This window comes from Plectropomus leopardus, chromosome 22 (genome assembly GCF_008729295.1).
Source record: "Plectropomus leopardus isolate mb chromosome 22, YSFRI_Pleo_2.0, whole genome shotgun sequence".
Taxonomy (NCBI): Eukaryota; Metazoa; Chordata; class Actinopteri; order Perciformes; family Serranidae; genus Plectropomus; species Plectropomus leopardus.
Window position 1 is genome coordinate 3915584 of NC_056484.1, and position 17848 is coordinate 3933431.

General features: G+C 42.1%; 1 protein-coding gene across 1 annotated transcript in view; it reads right to left on the reverse strand.

The window, feature by feature from the left end:
* Positions 1 to 10259, reverse strand: part of LOC121961685 (histone-lysine N-methyltransferase 2B) — a 38117-nt gene extending 27858 nt beyond the window's left edge. The window contains exons 1-2 of the mRNA XM_042511751.1: positions 10059 to 10259; positions 6084 to 6149 (exon numbers count right to left, since the gene is read on the reverse strand). Of these exons, the coding sequence (XP_042367685.1) occupies positions 6084 to 6149; positions 10059 to 10226 (234 nt within the window). The 5' untranslated portion in view covers positions 10227 to 10259. The remainder of the gene's footprint in view (positions 1 to 6083; positions 6150 to 10058) is intronic.
* Between the last annotated feature and the right edge of the window lie 7589 nt (positions 10260 to 17848).

Genomic DNA, 17848 nt, shown 5'->3' on the forward strand with positions numbered 1-17848 from the left:
TTAGACCAGTCAAAAAGAAGTAAAAAGAAAACACAAACAAATAGTTACAAAACAGAAATCGGTCAATTTTTTTTTTTAAATAATAAAAACAACAAAAACATTAGTGAATCATTTGAAATAGATGAATAAAAAAATAAAATAAACACTTTTTTAAAATAAAATAGGCATTATATTCACAATGCTCTCTTGTTATTACACTTTGCGGTGATTGACATTTACTTCTGATCCAAGAAAATATGTCAGATACATCAATCAATATACAAAATAAAAGTCAGTGAGAAACATCTGTGTCCCTTACTACTACAAAATAAAAGCCTGAATAAGAGACTCTGCTGTGCTGTTAGTGGAGAATTCAAATGACGCACGGCGCCACCACTGCCCCCTTGTGTTGTTAAAACAGATCACACCTCCCCAGTAACTCAAGCTGCCCTCCTAAACCCACAGCCCTCCTTGAAAGAGAGTAGGCAGAAAATTATCTCAAGGGTGATAAAACTCTTCAGAGTACACTGTCGGGACGCTGAAGATAAAAGCAGGCAGGACGGTCAATATTGGAAATGTGGAGGGACGGCAGGCTGCCGGCAGCACGCCAACCAGTGAAAACCATCCCAGCGTACAGTCTCAGTGCCAGTGACTCATTCAGTCGCTCTCTGGCCTTTAGAGAGCAAACAGTTGTAATAGATGGCCCACAGACGCAGCGCTTTATTTGCCTTGGATTTAAGCTTCATCTAAAACAAAGTTCAGCCCCCTCACCCTTTTAACACACAATGAAAAACAAAAGAGAAAATGCACAGATACAACATCTGTCTGAGCGCAATGATGAACCAGGAGACCTTCAGACAGAGAGGGAAAGGGGGGAGAAAGGGGGGGAGGAAGGTGGGGTCACTGTCTGTGACTCACACAGGGAGGATCAGCTTTTAAATCCCTGCACCATCTCCACTGATTCCCTTCTCTCAGATCTGGAGGCTTTAAAGATTTGCATTCTTGTGATGTAAAGAGGGAGAAGTGAGGTAGAAACAGCAGAACAAGAGCCGCTGATGGGGTCCCTCCTTCCTCATCACTCCTCTTCCTCCCCTACGGCCTCCTCATTACCTGTCACAGGGCTGAGGAGGGCTTTGTGAGATGAGACTCGGCTGGTGTCATCAAACTCGTGACCTTTCTGCAGAGCAGGTCCAGGCATGAATGTTTAGCGTAGGTCTGTGTCATTACGGCCCACGCAAAAGCTCTTTTAATGCATCCACACACGCAAACACAATCGTACAATACAGGACAAAGCTGCGTGTCCTGTTTCTTATCACATACGGTCACAGTGAAGAGTTTTCTGTAAGAGATCCACCCCGAAAGAGCAGGTGACACCTGATGTTTATCACATTACACTAAACATTTCTTAATCCCTTTTTATTATTTGTCTTTTCTTTAACAACTACTGACCCCAATAAAGTGCTGAAAAACACATTTTTTCCAGTAAAATAATTTTAAACTATATAATTAAGATAATTTTAAAATATATATAATTGAGAGAATTAATTATACATAAAAAATATTTATAAAATTTAGATAATTTTTTTTCTTGACTTATTTTCCTTGTTTATCAAACAATTCCCCCAGCTTATTTTCAGATCATTACCTCGTAACCTTTAGTTTATTTTTTGTAGTTTGCGTGATATTTCTTGCCAAGCTGTTCACTGTGGGGGGTTTTCCTGTGTTTTTAGAAGAAACTGAACCATTTTTGGGGGTTTCAATGTTGAATGCAACACAAGACAACTGATGTGGATACAGGCATTAAAGGGTTAATGACAAAATAGGTGATTGTATTCCTACCTTATTGCACTGTAACTGTTTTTCTTACCCTATTTCTTAATCCTCTACAATTGATCTTTTCCTTTGTTCTTTTTGTTTTTAACTTTCATTTAAATTAATTTCTTACATTAGGTCAAGCACTTTGATTGACCAATTTTCAAAGTGATTTCTTACACAACTTCACTGATTTCCAAGATGCATGGAGAAGGGAAAAAGTCTGAAAGTTGAAACTTCTGCAACACTTGTAGACCTTCAAGGAGTTCTTTAAGTTTTTGCTTTGAATGCGTGAAGAGTTTTGTCTGATAAGTAATGGCAGTTTAGTTTAATCAGTTTATCAATTTGAGTATTTCATATGTCAAACAGGGCTGAGCCTTACATTATATACCCACTTAGTCATTATGTCTGTGTGACGTACAAATAGTCAACCTTTTATCTTTGCAAGACTGATATCAAGGTATTTAGTCTAAATATTGTAAATTGTGGTTTCCGTCACATCGCCCAGCCCTATTTCAAAACATACTGATGAAAAAATACTTTCATTAAGGGATAACTTTAATTAAAACTTGGGTCTTGAGATTTTAATTGATATATTGATAGTTCCTGAACTATCACAGAGCTGACACATAAGAAGACAACCATTCAAGCTCACATTCACACCACCGATCTTCGGACGAAAAATTTCTTCATATCACATAGCCCTAATAAAGATGCATCACATGTTGAGGGCTGTGTACTGTTTGCTGACACTTCAGCGTCAATCTAATATTTAGAGAAACTCAAGAATATATAGTTAAAATATTGATTCAAAAGAAAACATAAGTTTGCTGCATTGTCCATTAATGGACATTACTGGGAGTAACGTTACTGTAACATGTCACATAGGACAGCATGTCCATTAAAGACAGTATGTAATAATGTAGTTTCTGTCCACACCCATAACACTCGTGTGGGCTCCTTCGGGCCCCTGCAGGCCCCCAGGAAACAGGCTGACCTCCTGGCGTCAGGCAACCCACACGCTGTCCTCACACAGCCAGAGCTGGCTAATGTCATTACGGGCCTGTTTGTGGTCAACGGCTCCCTGATTGAGATGTACAAGAAGCGCTGCTCGATGAATGTAGGAAGTCTATTAGTTAGTCAGAGTCCCAGATGGCCGACAGAGGACAGACTTGCGTGTGCTCCTTCACCCCCCCTCACCTCTAAACTCACACACACACATATGCAACATAACACACAAGCACACACACACTTAATTACACTGCCTCTGAGTGAACCCTCTGACAGGCGGACGACTACAAGCAAAGACAGAAGTGTGTCTATGTCCCAGTGTCTGCAGGAACAGAGAATTCTTCACAGAGCTGATGCACAAGAAAGCCAGGCTTAGGCCCTAACAAGGTTAAACCCCTGAAAAAAAGTGACTTTTTAAATCATGGAGATTTGTGTTTCTGCGGGGTGTAATTAGCTTTGCTGCGGGGGAAGAGGGGGTGTGGATGAAGGGTCGGGATGCTGGTGAGGGGGCTGGCGAGAGGCGAAGCGGGGGACGACGACAGTGGGGCGCATTGTGGAGTCCGGCGGATTCAGGGGAGTAAATCTGATTATCAGCTCGTGTCAGAAGCCAGGCTCAGATACAGCTTAGCATTCAGAGCAACTTTCTACTTTCGATGGTTAGACAATGACCCCCCTTTGCAGGCCATCGCAGCCCCAGAGGGCACGGCAACTCTTCCCCTGAAGCCCCAACATCCTGAAACAACACAACACAGCACAGAGTGACAGGACTGCATTACATACAGTGGTGGAAGAAGTATTCAAACACTTCATTTAAAGGGGAACTTCACCCACTGTACACATCCCAGTCTGTGTGCAGGTGTTGGGGAGTACTACTGCTTATGTAATATTTCCACTGTGGCTCCCGAGGGAGCTGTGTGAGCAGGGTTTATCGTTCCCTTTTTTTTTGTACTTGCCTGATCAGGTAAGTGGGTCAGAGATCTACATACAAATTGTATCTACAAAGTGTTTTATTTATTAGCGGATATCAAATAGCAACAAAAACTAGTTAAGTTAATTGACCTCATGAAAAATGACCCCATTTTATCTGCCTTGCTCTTAAAACTTTCAGCAAACTGTGCAAAACATAGTTCACCCACATTTTATAACACCATACATTTAAACTCCTGTTTCCAGGACAATTGAAATGCTCAATTGCACTTCAGCTTATGAACTTTGTCTTTACCCACACTATTTTCTCACATGTACTGTGAGACATGTAACGTACTAATACTGTGCACATGCAGTTCTCAGCAGAAAAGTGAGAACCAGATATTTGATCCCTTTTTTACTCTTTCATCTTGAGTCTGACATTGTTATAAAATGCTTAATCAGTGGAGTTCTCTTTAAAAGGACCATACTGGTGGTCTTGCATGGTCCACCTGTGTTAAAAAGCGATTAGTGCTACAGTGTGTCTGCTGTGTATCGTCAAGAGTCTTCAGACTGGTCACGTGTGGAGAGTAATGAGGATTCACTCACTATTTAAGAAAAGAACTAAAGCCATAAAACCTTTGCTGAACTCCTCTTGCAAAAAAAACCAAACAAACACATATATTAAGTTTTAAACTGAAGCTGCGCAGCTCTGTTGGCTTGTTTGGGCACCTGTGCATTCTGACCTGGACTGTCCCATTGCAGCTCGTGTCCTGGGTGACAGTGCCAAGCTTTGACACCTATATAAAGCGGACTGCTGGGTCAACAGGCTCTTGTTGCCTGTTTAGACAGGGACACACTTGTTATAAAAGTTGTGTTCTCTGTATGACGGGAGCATTTTCACCATCACAATGCCCTGGTGATTTATTAGATATAGCAGCAGAGGAGAGATGGAGGGTGATGCGGAGGGTGATGCCCGGCCTGATGAACTTGCTGAATGCAGAAGTGCTGAAGGCAGTTGAGGATGTAAATGAGGCTGTAAGGACCAGCGAGCGTCTTTGTCTGCCGACTTTACTTGTTTGTTTAACCAGAGGCCAAGACAGGAAGCCAGCCCACACAACTTTGCTGTCCCCATGGCAACCGCACTGTTAATTGTGGCACATCCACTCCCAGACTCTTTTCAGCACAGGGGAGAGGTGGGGACTTTTGAGTGTTGGACGAGAGAAAGATGAGTGTGTGTGTTTCTTTTCACTTGGTGGAGGAAAGGCAAGATTATTGAGATTTGGTTTATTTTGGGAATTTTTATTGAATTAGAACTTAAGACATTTTCTATCAGTGAAATTAGTTTAATAACTAATTAATTTGTGTTGTCAAAGAAAAACAAAAACAACCGTTTGGTGGTTTGAACTTATCAAATGTGAGGATTTGCTGCTTTTTCTCTGACTCATTATCATAACTTGAATATTGGGTTTTGAATGGTTAGTCAGACAAAACATGCACTTCCAGCAAACTGTAATTGCCATTTTTGCCATATATATATAGCCAATTCTGGAGGGTTTCCCACACATTGATTTATCCATGGCAGCTCGCCACTATTAAAACACCACGTGCTGATTAGATAGCTTTGGTAAGAGCCTTACTGGAATATTTATAACAAATAAGTTATTGATTGCATCACACTCTCGGAGCACAGAGCGCTCTTTGGGCACAGACGGAGCAGAAAGCGAGGTGCATTGAGAGTGAAACTTAATCATTCACTCTGTTAAGTCTAAAAGTCTGCAGCTACTCTTCTAATCCATTGATCTGATCTGATTGGCTCTAACCGTATCAACAGATCAATCATCTACCCTGCAACTCACACTGCTGCTAAGGGAAAAAGGAACTCATGACAAGTTCTGCCTGCACTGTGTTCATCCACAAAAATGAGGGGGGGCACAGAATGATTAAAAAGGGACCCACACACATACACAAAATGAAAAGGGAGGTTTGCGGACACCCAGACTTTTACAAAATTGGAAATTGACGAAGAAAATTGCAATCGGTGCATGTCTACTTTTGATCATGAACTGCAAAAAAATATCTGACAGACTTATCAATAATGAAATGAATTGTTATTACAAGACTACCACATTACCGGCTCACACACACTGCACGCATCAGTACAAAAAACAAAATGTGCTTCCTGCTTCCTTTTAATTCAATTCATCGAGAATTTTCAAAGTTTATGGATTCTTTGTTTAACGTTGAAGCATTCAAGAAAGTCATTAAAGTTTTCTATCTGAATTTAGCATAATGTGGGATGAGTAACTGATACAAAAATGGTCAGTTGGGGCGTTAAGTGTTCCTTATAGTTGAAATAGTATTTGTGCACTCACTGTGTAGTGGCAGAGTCCTCTATCCCACAAGATGGCCTTGCTGACAAAAGACACATAAATGGGGTTCTGCAAGAAAAGAAAGAAATAAGAGAAACCATATATATGAAAAAAAGCATTAATTACAGAAAAAGGGTACAATAGCGTTCACATTCAAATTTACAACCAGATTAATCACACACAGATTAAGATTGATCAATGAAAAGAGTTCAAATATGAACTACTTTCAGTGTCTGCGTGGGCCCCCAAACAGAGAACAATGACTGATGCCTGTCAAAACAGACAGAAAGCCACACAGTGAGAGGGCTCTCCAGAGACATTTAACCCCCACCAGTGCATTAATAACCCCTCCGTCTTGCTTATTGAGCTGCTGTGAAACTCTTCCAGTGGTTTGAGCTGCTATGATGGAGTCTGCTCTCCCACGCAGCCGCTCTCTAACATCTGCTCACTTTACAAAGGGTCTGCTCCTTAACTCTCCCCTTTCTCTTTACCATGTAGCTGCCTCGGGACAGTATGGTGGTTTTATGGTGAGGGTGCATCAGTTTGACCCGTGGAGCAGGGAGCGCTGTGTTAACTCATCAATCACTGGAGACACATCACAAGCCGATGCCCAGTGGTCAGCAGAGCGGCTCATCCATCTCTCTTTGCGGCCTCTGGCAGCTCTCAGAAGCCCTGAGTCAGCTCCAGAGTCGGTCCACTCCAGGGAGCAAGAGAGCAGATCCTCCCAGGACTCACCCCTCATTCATGGGCTGTAACCCCAGACCGGAGTGGGTTGACAAGGGCCAAGAGGGGCTCCCAGGGTGGGAGGACAATGGAGCTTGATGTGTGTATACGTGTGTGTGTTTCCCTTTCCTTTGGAGTGCACTGGTGTGGAGCTCTCTGCCAGCTTGTGCCAGACACTCAAACCCATTCAGTGCCACTATGAGAGGCTAGAGGGCAGCGTCAGGCCTGGCCGTCTCACTGCCTTTGTCTGCTGGCTTCATTTAGAGCGTACCTGTTGTATTGAACAAAGCCCATCACATATGATTATGCGCATTATGCCAGAAATACCTCACGAGCTCTCCATGCTTAATAAAAGCCTTAATTGCAGGCAAATAATGAATAACGACCAATTTCCCAGTGAATCATGGGTGCTTGCGGCCTGATGACCTTGTTGTTACTAATTATATGCTGAATGTGAAATCAAGTACATTTTGAGACAGTAAAGGATGAAGTGGCTGGGGTTTGGCCCAGGACAATGTGGAGAAATTATGTGACCTGAAACAGAAAATAAGGGACAGAAAATGATTACAGAAATAAATGTTGCAAATATTGTGTCAATTTTACGTTTTCTAAGAGGTTACAAAGAAATTACCTAAACTGTGCCTTTAAAAATATATTTTTAATTAATTTATTTTTTTAATAGTATTTCTATTCAATATGAAGTACTAGGGATGAAACGAGAAGTGTTACATTGGTAAAAAGTCGATGCCAAAATTCTGAAAATGTAATGAAACTCTTTGTCGCCAGTGTTGTTCGTACTAGGGATGCAATTGTTTTGGACTTGACGGGGCAGCAAAACCGCCTGCAAGTGTTTTCGTCTGCCATTAAATGTCAAAGGAAGAAGAACGCCACTCGTGCGAAACAACCAACAATTGGAAGCACTCCATATTTACACTATGCCATAAACGGCAGCAGCATGAGGCGACGCTGAGTGTCTGCTCTGTGGTGGGTGCTGCATGTTTTGGAGATTTCAATGACATATAAAAAATGTTCAGCTTTTGGTAAAGCTGCGCTCGTCACTGTCATTTTTTGCCAAGCCACCCAATCACAGTGGAGGAGGGGTGGGACAAATAACTAACTACAAAGACCAACTGTCACATTGGGCCATTGTCATAGACCACAAGTTGAAGCTGTGCAAACGGAAGCTGCAATGTATATATATATATATATATATATATATATTATTTTTTTTTTAATGCAGAAATGTTAACATCTACAATTCCATGACAACTGAACAAACTTTCACATGCCGATGAAGACCATGTGATACAATCCAAAGTTGAAGTAACAGCAACTAAATAAACCTAATCTCAATAAACATGGTTTGATTAATTTACTACTTTGGTGACAATAAAGAATAAAATGGCATAAATCGGAATCATATCAATTTGTAAAAACATGCTACAATGCTACAACCAAAGCTAGTGTTGTGGCTCAAACAAAACTGCATCACTCTGCGGCCTCTTCCTGCTTTTGATATTGTCATTTGACCCATCATCACAAATACAACACATAATCCCATATAGAGTTTGTCTAAAGTGATTGCTGCTCCCCTTTTCCTTGTTCAATTAAGATGATGAGATTAGGGAGATTCCTAGCAGATGGGATTTCCACTGTGCGTGTGTCGACATCATGTACCCCCCCCTTTTCCACGCAAACCCCACCTCAAGGCACTTCCTGTCAGATCCATTGAGAGCAAAGTGGCGTGGGCTGGCAGAAATCAGGCAGGCAGGAAGTGCTGTGGTGCCGGTGTGAGCCAGCAGGGGGAAATATGGTCGGCCTTATCAATAATGAGTAGGTGGAAGGGGCTAGATCAAATTACCAATTTCGAACTAATCACCAAAGTGGTGGCTGGTCTTTGCTTTATCCCGTCTCCCACTCTGCTTTCTCCTCTCTCTCCTGTGATTGCGGCCGCCATCTGTCCGTGTTTCTCAGGGGAGCCCTTCCTTCTCTCCTGAGCAGCACACGGGATGTTTTATTAATTCTGTTTCACCTGATTACACCCTGTCTGTGAGTCAGGCCACATTAATAGGCATTTAATCAACATTTAATTAAGGGAGCAGGCATTGAACAGAGAGCAACATATCAGAGCTGCATCCTGGTGAGGTCAGCACTGAGGACGCACTAACACACATCATATAGACGTATGTGGAAATAGACAAGCTTTAATTCTAGTATTTGCAAACCTCAGTAGTGCTCCGTAACTATGCAACTAAATAGTCACAGTCTGGAGCTCTGCAAAAATTATCCATTTGATATATTGTCCATTGTCTGTTGTCAACTTCCAACTCAAGTAAATGTGTTCAGTTCAACTCTGCCACTGCAGCAATGGCAGCAGGGCTTCAGATCACAACACATGAATCAGCTGCCGGATTTGTCGATAAACCAACGAACCTTGAGACAAAAGAGCTGCACAGTTTCTAAAGCCTAGACAAAAACTTTAAAAGCACACCACAGGAACTCTAAAATGCACTGCAACACAACCGACGAGGAGATTCAGTTCAGAAAACAATCAAACAAATGTCCGAGCTATCAATGGCAAACAAAAGGCGAGTGTGACCACCTCAGCATGGCTTTGGCCAGGTTAGAGGCAGAGACAGAATAGGAACGCACCCAGATTGAGAGAGAGAAAGCCCGGGGTCAGCTATAATGAGCCGTGAATGTGAGCATCCGACCAATCCTGTTTAATGGGGTTCATCCCTGGAAAGGTTTCTGTCCTGTCCTGCACCGGTGTGTGTGTGTTCACGTTGGGGTTAGGGTCAGGGGGCTGCAAGGACTCTGTGACCCTGAAATGAGCTCCGGAGTCACTGGGGACCCCCGCTGGCAGGACAGAGCTCCCTTTATGCTTTAATCTGCAAGCAAGGGGGATCAATATGGCAACTATTGCTGCTGGAGTAAGCGGTCCAGCCATTTTAGATGTCTCACAGGGGGTTGGCGCACCCTGACAAAAGCGCAGCCCCACTGCCACCACCAGTCACAATGACCTGTGGGACAGTGGCACACCAGCAGCTAACCTACTTAACATTCATTAGTGTCAGTGAGGTGGACAGATGCTCCGGGTCTTACGGATCTTCTCTCACATGTTCTCTACATGGGGTTCATTCAGCAGCGTTTGACGTGTCTTTCATTTGGGATATTGGAGTTGTGGGCGGTGGCGGCAGCAGGCCCGCTCAGCTGTGGATTTAGGAAGAGCTGGGTGGGCATGGATGGACTCACCCTGTGAGCGTGGTGTGCAGAGCGGGAGCCGTCAGGCAGCCAGGTGCTCGTGCTGATGGGATGCCTGGGCTGCGCCAGAAGCCTCCGGGGATGCTTGAAATCCTGATTTCTGGAAGGTCTGTTTTCCCAGTGAGGCTCTGGAGCTTCTCTTCTCTCGACAGCAGACATCTCCAGTGACCTCTAGTCTCTCATTTTACTTATATTCTTGGTAAAAATGTGAATATTTCATCATAGAAGTAACAAGAAAGCACTGCCATTTTGCCCCACAAAAGGTTCAATAATATACCTCCATGCTTTGTAGTTGACTGATTTAAGAATAGAGCCTCTCTGTGGGAGGTTAAATCATGCTCTCTATTTAAATAGCTTATGCCTGTTAATAATTACCACCCTGCTAAACTGGTGCAACTCTCTCAAGCATGTCGTTTCCTTGGAAAGAAAAAAGGGACAGAGCTATGTCCCTTCTGAGTTTGCTACAAATTTGCAGGGAAATAACAAACTTAAACTCTGTTTTCCCTCCACATGCAACACAAAAACGAGGCCGACAATAAACCAAAGCTTTCAATTAAGAAGTGAACAGCACTGTAGCCCCACACAGTGACAGAGGCCAGAACAGAAATCAGGAGCAGCTGGACAGAGAGAGGGCTTTTCAGCCCGACTCCAGACACAACATGGATCAGGTTCTGGGCTGCTTCACAACAGCATAAATCTCCTGGCCTTAATTACATTACAGGGCATATAGTGGCAAGCTCTGTGGAAACAATGGACCCTATCAATTCCACAAATCAGAGCTCGGCCTAGTGTGTGTGTGCTACTGTGTGTGTGTATGATGTGAACAGCCCTCTATCTGTATCTCCAATCAAAGCTTATTATCCTGAGTGTGACTTGAGTTTGAGGTTCTTGATCTTAAGATTTGTAGGAAAGAAAAAACAAGTAAATACGCTCTTGGTGTAATATTAACAAGGGCTGTGGACAAGTGGGGAGTAGTCTGTGTTTTCCATGGTGACCAGGCCAAACATTCAGAGTGGTGACACAAGCAGCCACCCCCTCACAACCCATGTCCCACTTCAGCTACAAAAGAAATCTTTTTTATACATTTTTCCTCTCCAGAAGCTGCAGAAAGAAAAATGTGCTTTGTTTAATTTCTCTAAAACTGACAAGTAAATGAAAAAGAAGAAACATGAAAATACTCTGATCACAATAGCACGATTTGTGACATGTACAAAAGCCTCTTTGGACAATCTGAGATCAACCTCTTCTTTACATCTCCTTTCCTAAAGCACGCTCTCTCCGAGGTCTCCCTCTGTTCGACCCTACGGGGGCTCTGCACTGCTTTTTGGGTAATCCAGATGCCACAATACCAGTTGCTAAGACACAGTCAGAAAATGCATTGTGTGAGGGGAAGTAAGGTTGAAAATCGCAGTCGTTTTGTGGCATGGATGTGAATGCTTTTTTTATGAAGAGAACATTTGGGTTGTCAGTACAAGCCTTCTTTAATACAAGCTTGTGTGTCTTTTCAGGATGTTTTAATACAGTTTTACTTAAACTGAAAAACCAATATGACTCAAACCGGTAGTGTTATATATTGTGCTGTTTGACCTTTGCCATTCTTCCTTTTTTTAAATCCTTTTGTTTACCTAATTTTCTATTTTTCTTGTTCGGATTTAACATGAAGTCTGTTATATTATTACTTTAACAGCAAATTTAGCATCTGGCGGAGGGAAAATAGCTGAAAAGAAGCCACTTGGCTATAACTAGCACATTTAGAGTTATATTGATCAATGTGCATCACTCTAGAGATAAAAACAAAAGCTCAAGATCAAAATTGAAACATATTAAATAAATTTTTGGTCACAAGGTGGGCAACGGAGACAAGCATTAAACATAAAATCTGCTAGCAAACAGCTGCCTATTTACACAGCAGATAAAGAGAAAAACATTCATTTGGTGTCATGTATGTCCACAAGGGCTACAGCTGATTTATGTCAGTCAAACTGAATTTGGCTGTTCGATACGAGTATTCGACTACCACTGATGTTTCCATTCCTTTTTTTCCATATAGAGTTTATACACAACTTCAGGGTGACAATGATATTCAGATGATATGGAAAACAAGACAAGTAAGCCCTCCAAGCTAATGCAGGCTAACAACGTTAACGACAGATCAAAAACGTGCAACAACAGTTTTGGCCAACACAGGATATCAAACAAAAGCCAGAGACTGTATTGTATGAATTTGCTGTGAGCTGTGAATTAAATACTTCTAAGTAGAAGGCAAAAGTTAACGTTATCTCAGAGCCTGACGGGGCAAAGCTTATCGTCTTTCGGGCAGTTTCCTCCGTCTCACTCTGACTCTTCCTGGGTCTGGATCCACAGCTGCCTGTACAGGAGAGCAGCCTGAAAGCTAAGAGCGCTTATTCTGCAGCTAAATATGGGGACTGAAACGTCCCCAGAAGTACACTGACTGACTACAAGATAAATCAAAGTCCAATGTTCTCTCATTTTTGCTCTGCTTTAGGTCTCCACCAATTCCTGAGGGAAATATCTGGTGCTTTAGCACCTACATGCTGCTGTTAGGTGCTAGGAACACGGTGTCCAAAAAGCTTTTTCTGAAAACTGCCGCCCACTGCATACAAAAAACGACAATGAGGATGATGAGAATGAATCTAACAGTAAATTTGTGGGCTGGAAAACCAAAAATATGATAGATCATAAATGAAAGACAATAAAACTGCAAGGTTGGGTAATCATAATCTGTGGGGGTTTTTGCTACAGTAAGAGCAACACCTTTCTCATACACGTAGTCATGTGATTCACTATTAATATATAAAATATGATTACATTTGCTTTAATGTCCAATCTTTTCTCTTTGTTAGACAGCTAAAATAACATCTAACACAACAAAGAAGGTTACTCAGCTAAAACTGGCACACTGACTTTTAATGCCCCTGTAGTTGTTGTAATAAAAGTCGTGCTTTTAAGATAAAAGCTTACATAATGTTCAATCTTTTCTCTCAATTAGATTAAAAACTAGTCAGATGAGGCACACTCTCTCCCTCACACACATACACACACACACATAAATAAACACATACATCAGCACACAAAGCTGACAAAGCCTCTCACAAAACACATAAAAATACAATTACAAGGGCTTTCATGCTGTTCTAAGGAAAGCAGCCCTGCCCACAGCGTGCTGCTCTTTGTCGGCTGCGGGACCCAGAATCAAAGAGCGCTGACCTGCGCCGGCTCTGCCCGGCAAGCCTGCGGGGAGTCCTGCTCTGACTCCAAACCCTGGTTGCCATGCCATGCTGGGATCCCCCCCCCCCCCCCCCCCCCCCCCCCCCCCCCCCGTTTGCTCCGTTATTTCCTCATCTCATCAATCTGTCAGCTAAGCCCTTTGACACGCAGCACAATATGGTCCCAGTATTTCTCAGTTCATTCCCCCTCTTTTCAATATGGTTCCAGCATTTCAAGATTAGTCGGCTCACCCACAAGGTCTGCTCCCCTGGTGCCTCGGGACCAAGGGGGGGAGTCCGCGGCAAATATAGTTGCTAAAAGTAAAGCAGCGGCAGCTTTCAGGCCTGAACAACAGCCAGAGATTAATCTTTAAATTTCTGCCACATTCAAATTATCACATAACAAACACTGACCAAATGTGTGTGAAAACTTTTTTTTGAGCTTCAAAGTTTGAGCATGACACACAAGTTTTACTACAAAAAGGAGGAATTTTCCTTAAATTGAAAATCATTTCGATCAAGTTGTGGGGCTGATGGCTAATGTTGCAGGCACAGCTGTTAAAATCTGATCAAACCACAACTACACCATCCTGGTGAAGCAGATTAGCTGAATTTTTGACTGTTAATAAAAAATACTTAAGAATGAACTTTAACATTTATTGTTGCTTATTTACTGATTCATATATAGAAGGGACTTTAAGTACATTTTATGAGTCTGAAGATACATCAAATCAGTCCTCACAGCCTCACACTTATGCCAGGGTTGGAAATTACGCTGACATATCAAATAAAGGCAAAGAGGCAAAACAAAACTCAAAAGGAAAAAAAACAATGTATAGACTCATACTGAAGTAATCCCTCTCAATCATCACTTAGGACCCACTAGGGAGGAAGTGTGTGAAAGTGTATTTATATGCAAAGACTCAGAGAGGAAGCTACAAAAATCACAAACATAATGCAGAAAGAAAAGCAAACATATCAAGGAGAAACACCAATCAACATCAGCAGTATCAACTCCTTCTTCCACCAAACCTCTGCTTTCTGTCCTGTAGGAGAATTAATGCAAGGGCCCTCCTCTTTGTTTACTCACAAAGTGGGTAAAAACATCTATAAACATAATTTTAACAACAGAAAAGAAAAGCTTTTATATATGTAGCTTACTCAGCCATGGTGGAATCACAAGAGTAAAGGAAAAATGACCACAAAATCAAGGGAAAATGACAAAACAAGCATAATCTCAGCAAGTCTACTGTATCAGAAGGCAGGACACTCTGCTTCTTAACACTCACGGATGCTCCCAGTGGGATAAAGAGCCACATGGAGAACAGCGCAAAACAGCACCGCAGACATAATATCATCAACACGGTGCCAGTGGAATCAAGGCATGAATTGCATTACGATTGACGTGTTAACGCAGTCAGCCCTAATTTTATCTAATTATTTTATGTAACAGCAATCTAGCAAATCTAGCAAATCTAGGTGCTTTTATGTGATTTTTTTTTGGTTTTTATTAAACTCTGTGTTGCTGCTGATCTTGGCCAGGTGACACTTGTAAAAGAGATCCTTGATCTCAATGTGACAAACCTGGATAAATAAAGGCTAAATATATAAATAAATAATGTAATGTACTTCTGTGCGATATTTTTACAGTTTCCAGGCTCGCTCATTAACTCTGACCAGCAACACATCTGCTTACTATGCACTCATCATTACCTAAATGTAAATGATGAACCCTGACAGAGATCCAAAAGATCCAGTAACAAAGATACTTAAAGTAAAAGTTGGCCACCTGTGAATATGGCTCACAGTTTTATGAAGAGATGGGAGGAGAAAAAGAGAGTGTGTATTCCTGCCGCTGGACTGGACTCACTCGAGAACAGACCATTCAATTTATTTTCAAGTAAGGATGAAAGGAAGACTCCAAACTATGCATGTCGTCTATTCACTGGCGACGCTCTTTAAAGAAAGAAAAAAAAGACAGCAAAAAAGAGTTGGAAAAGGGTGGAGGGGTGGAGCGCTGCATAAATTTTACATACACAAGGAAGCAGACAAAGTGATTGTTGCTTCCCCAAAACTTTTTTTTTTCTCCTCCAGAAAACACTTTCCTTGCTGAATAGGCACCTATTAGTGACTCCATTATGGGCACAGGGCCCTTGAATGGCTTCTAACTGTGCGTCTTTATCATAGTCAGGCCGTGAATACAGGCAGCCCCCTCCTCCTGAAGCCCAACCAAACTCCTTACAGCTTGTATTGATAGGTGCTGGTGATGACGGGTGAGGCACAAGGGGGGAGGGGGGCTGCCACTCTCACCCCCTGTTGTGTGCTCCAGGTGTGGTGGGTTAAGCGTAGCGCTCCGAGGCCTCTATTGTACCGCAGACTTTTTTTTTTCTTTACCACTTGTTCCAATAAAAAAAAAAAAAAATGGATGCAGTGTTTTACATGCATTAGCTGATCTCCATAATGCCATTCCCCCGCCCCGGCTGCACCCCAAAACAAGTCAGGCCTCCGGCGAATCGCTGCACACCGCCTCAGAGCCCTGTATTGTTGCTGGATTATTCAGGAGTTAGCTGAAAGAAAGAGACAGGGAGAGTGGGGTGTCTGTACTTTATCTCCAGGGGAGACAGGGGCTAAAGAAGGAGCTTCTTTAGAGGAGTGAGTTACTGCAGCGAAAAGCCCGAAAACACCTGCAGAAGACAAGCGCAGGGAGGCCAAGGCAAGGAACCCCTATTGTTTGTCTTTACTTTACTTGTCTCCCCTCTGAGGTACTGTAGTCTTCTGTATGCTCCCATTTACAAGTCCTATCTAATAACCTGTCACATCACTATCACCTCGCTCAGTCCGCCGCATTGACAGACCCGTCACAATGTGGTCGCTTTCAATCAGCACGAGCGAGCAGATATCTGTGTGTCAGTGCAACTTTGAAGTTATGTGTGTACGCGCAGTTGAAGGAGGGAGACACACAGAGTAAGCGAGACTTTATGATGAATATGGAAGCATTGTTCAGCCATGCTTACCTCCACAGGGAACCATCTGCTCCCTGTCAATGCATCACCTGCTCGTCTGAGCCGTCTCCAGGGCAACAAGGGTGGGGGGATTAGGAGAGGTTATGGCTTTGATGGGAGGGGCCTTCATTGGGGACAGAGAGGAGGTTGACTGCAGGAGGAGGAGGCCGGGGGGCTGGTGGGAGAGAGGTTGCCGGGCGAATGTCGTCCTCTGCTGGTGGAGAAAGCTAAAGTCAGTTTCCCAACAAAACATCAATATTTGGCACAGCTTCCTCCCACAGAGGCCACTTGCTGTAAATGTTTCAGTGTTGAGGAGAGAATTTAGCATAATCAGGCAGTAAAGCTCAAGAACTCATTTAAAAGTGAATTCACCCAAATCACAGAAACAACGTATTTCTCTTACATGTAGTGATACCAAGGTATGCAGATATCGTTGGTTTTATTTACCCATGTTTTGAGTTGTCTGTCTCTCACATTAATACCTTTTCCTCAAAAAAATGTTTAATTGAAATAGCCTTCACAATAATTACATTATCAAGTACTACTGCCTTTATTATTAGTCATACCTGCACTATTATTATACAGTTGTTACCACATACATAAACTACAATATTTCATGTAATGTTACACATTTTGCTCTCATTTCTGGTTAAATTTAAAAGTTTGTACTTGCATTGTTTTGCTATTAAATCATCATTGTATCAGTGTCATAAAATAGTCTCAATTTAAATATATCATTAATCAAAATTATTTCTGGGACAACATTTTGTCTAACATAAGTAGTTCAGAACGCACAAAAAATTACAATTATTTTCAATAAAATAAATTAGTTTGTAGTTTGTTGTATGTATTTATTTTTTTGGAAGTATGAGCATTGTTGAAAGAAGTCTGTGGACGCTTTGAAAGAGCACTGCACTGATTTTACACACAAAGTTCAGTTTATAGGTCATCGTGAGGTGTGAGTTTGTACATTATTTCTACTTTCGCTAAAGATTCATGATTTCTAACAGAAAGCCTGTGTTACAAACAAGGGAGAGTGAAATAAAATTGTGAGTTGCACTGAGAATTAAAGTGAACTGTACGACACATCTAAAATAAGGAAATGACTCATCAGACTCTGATGTGATTAGCTGCTGCAGAGTGACAGTCCGGTTGTGTTGGGTGTAAGCAGTCAGGACGGTATTGTGTGGCAAGCAGCATGAATGTCAGTCAATCGCAGAGTTCTTATTAAGTCTCTGTGTTCCCCCACTTACAGTACACTGTATGTGCTGCCAGTGACAGCTGGGTAAACACAGCCCCGAGGACAGCTTAAAAAGCAAACACGAGGGAGATGAAATACACCCGATGACTGCAACCGATGTTTGGGACACCACTGAACAACAGCTCTCAGTACCATAGATTTAAACGTACCATATACTTTAGTTTAAATAGACAAGCACTGATCATTTTAACTGTTTTAATTCAGAAGTGACGATGAAATGTGTGGGGTTCATTATTGTTGCACTCCATTACTTTTATAAACACTGCTGAAGTTCCATGAGCATTACATTTA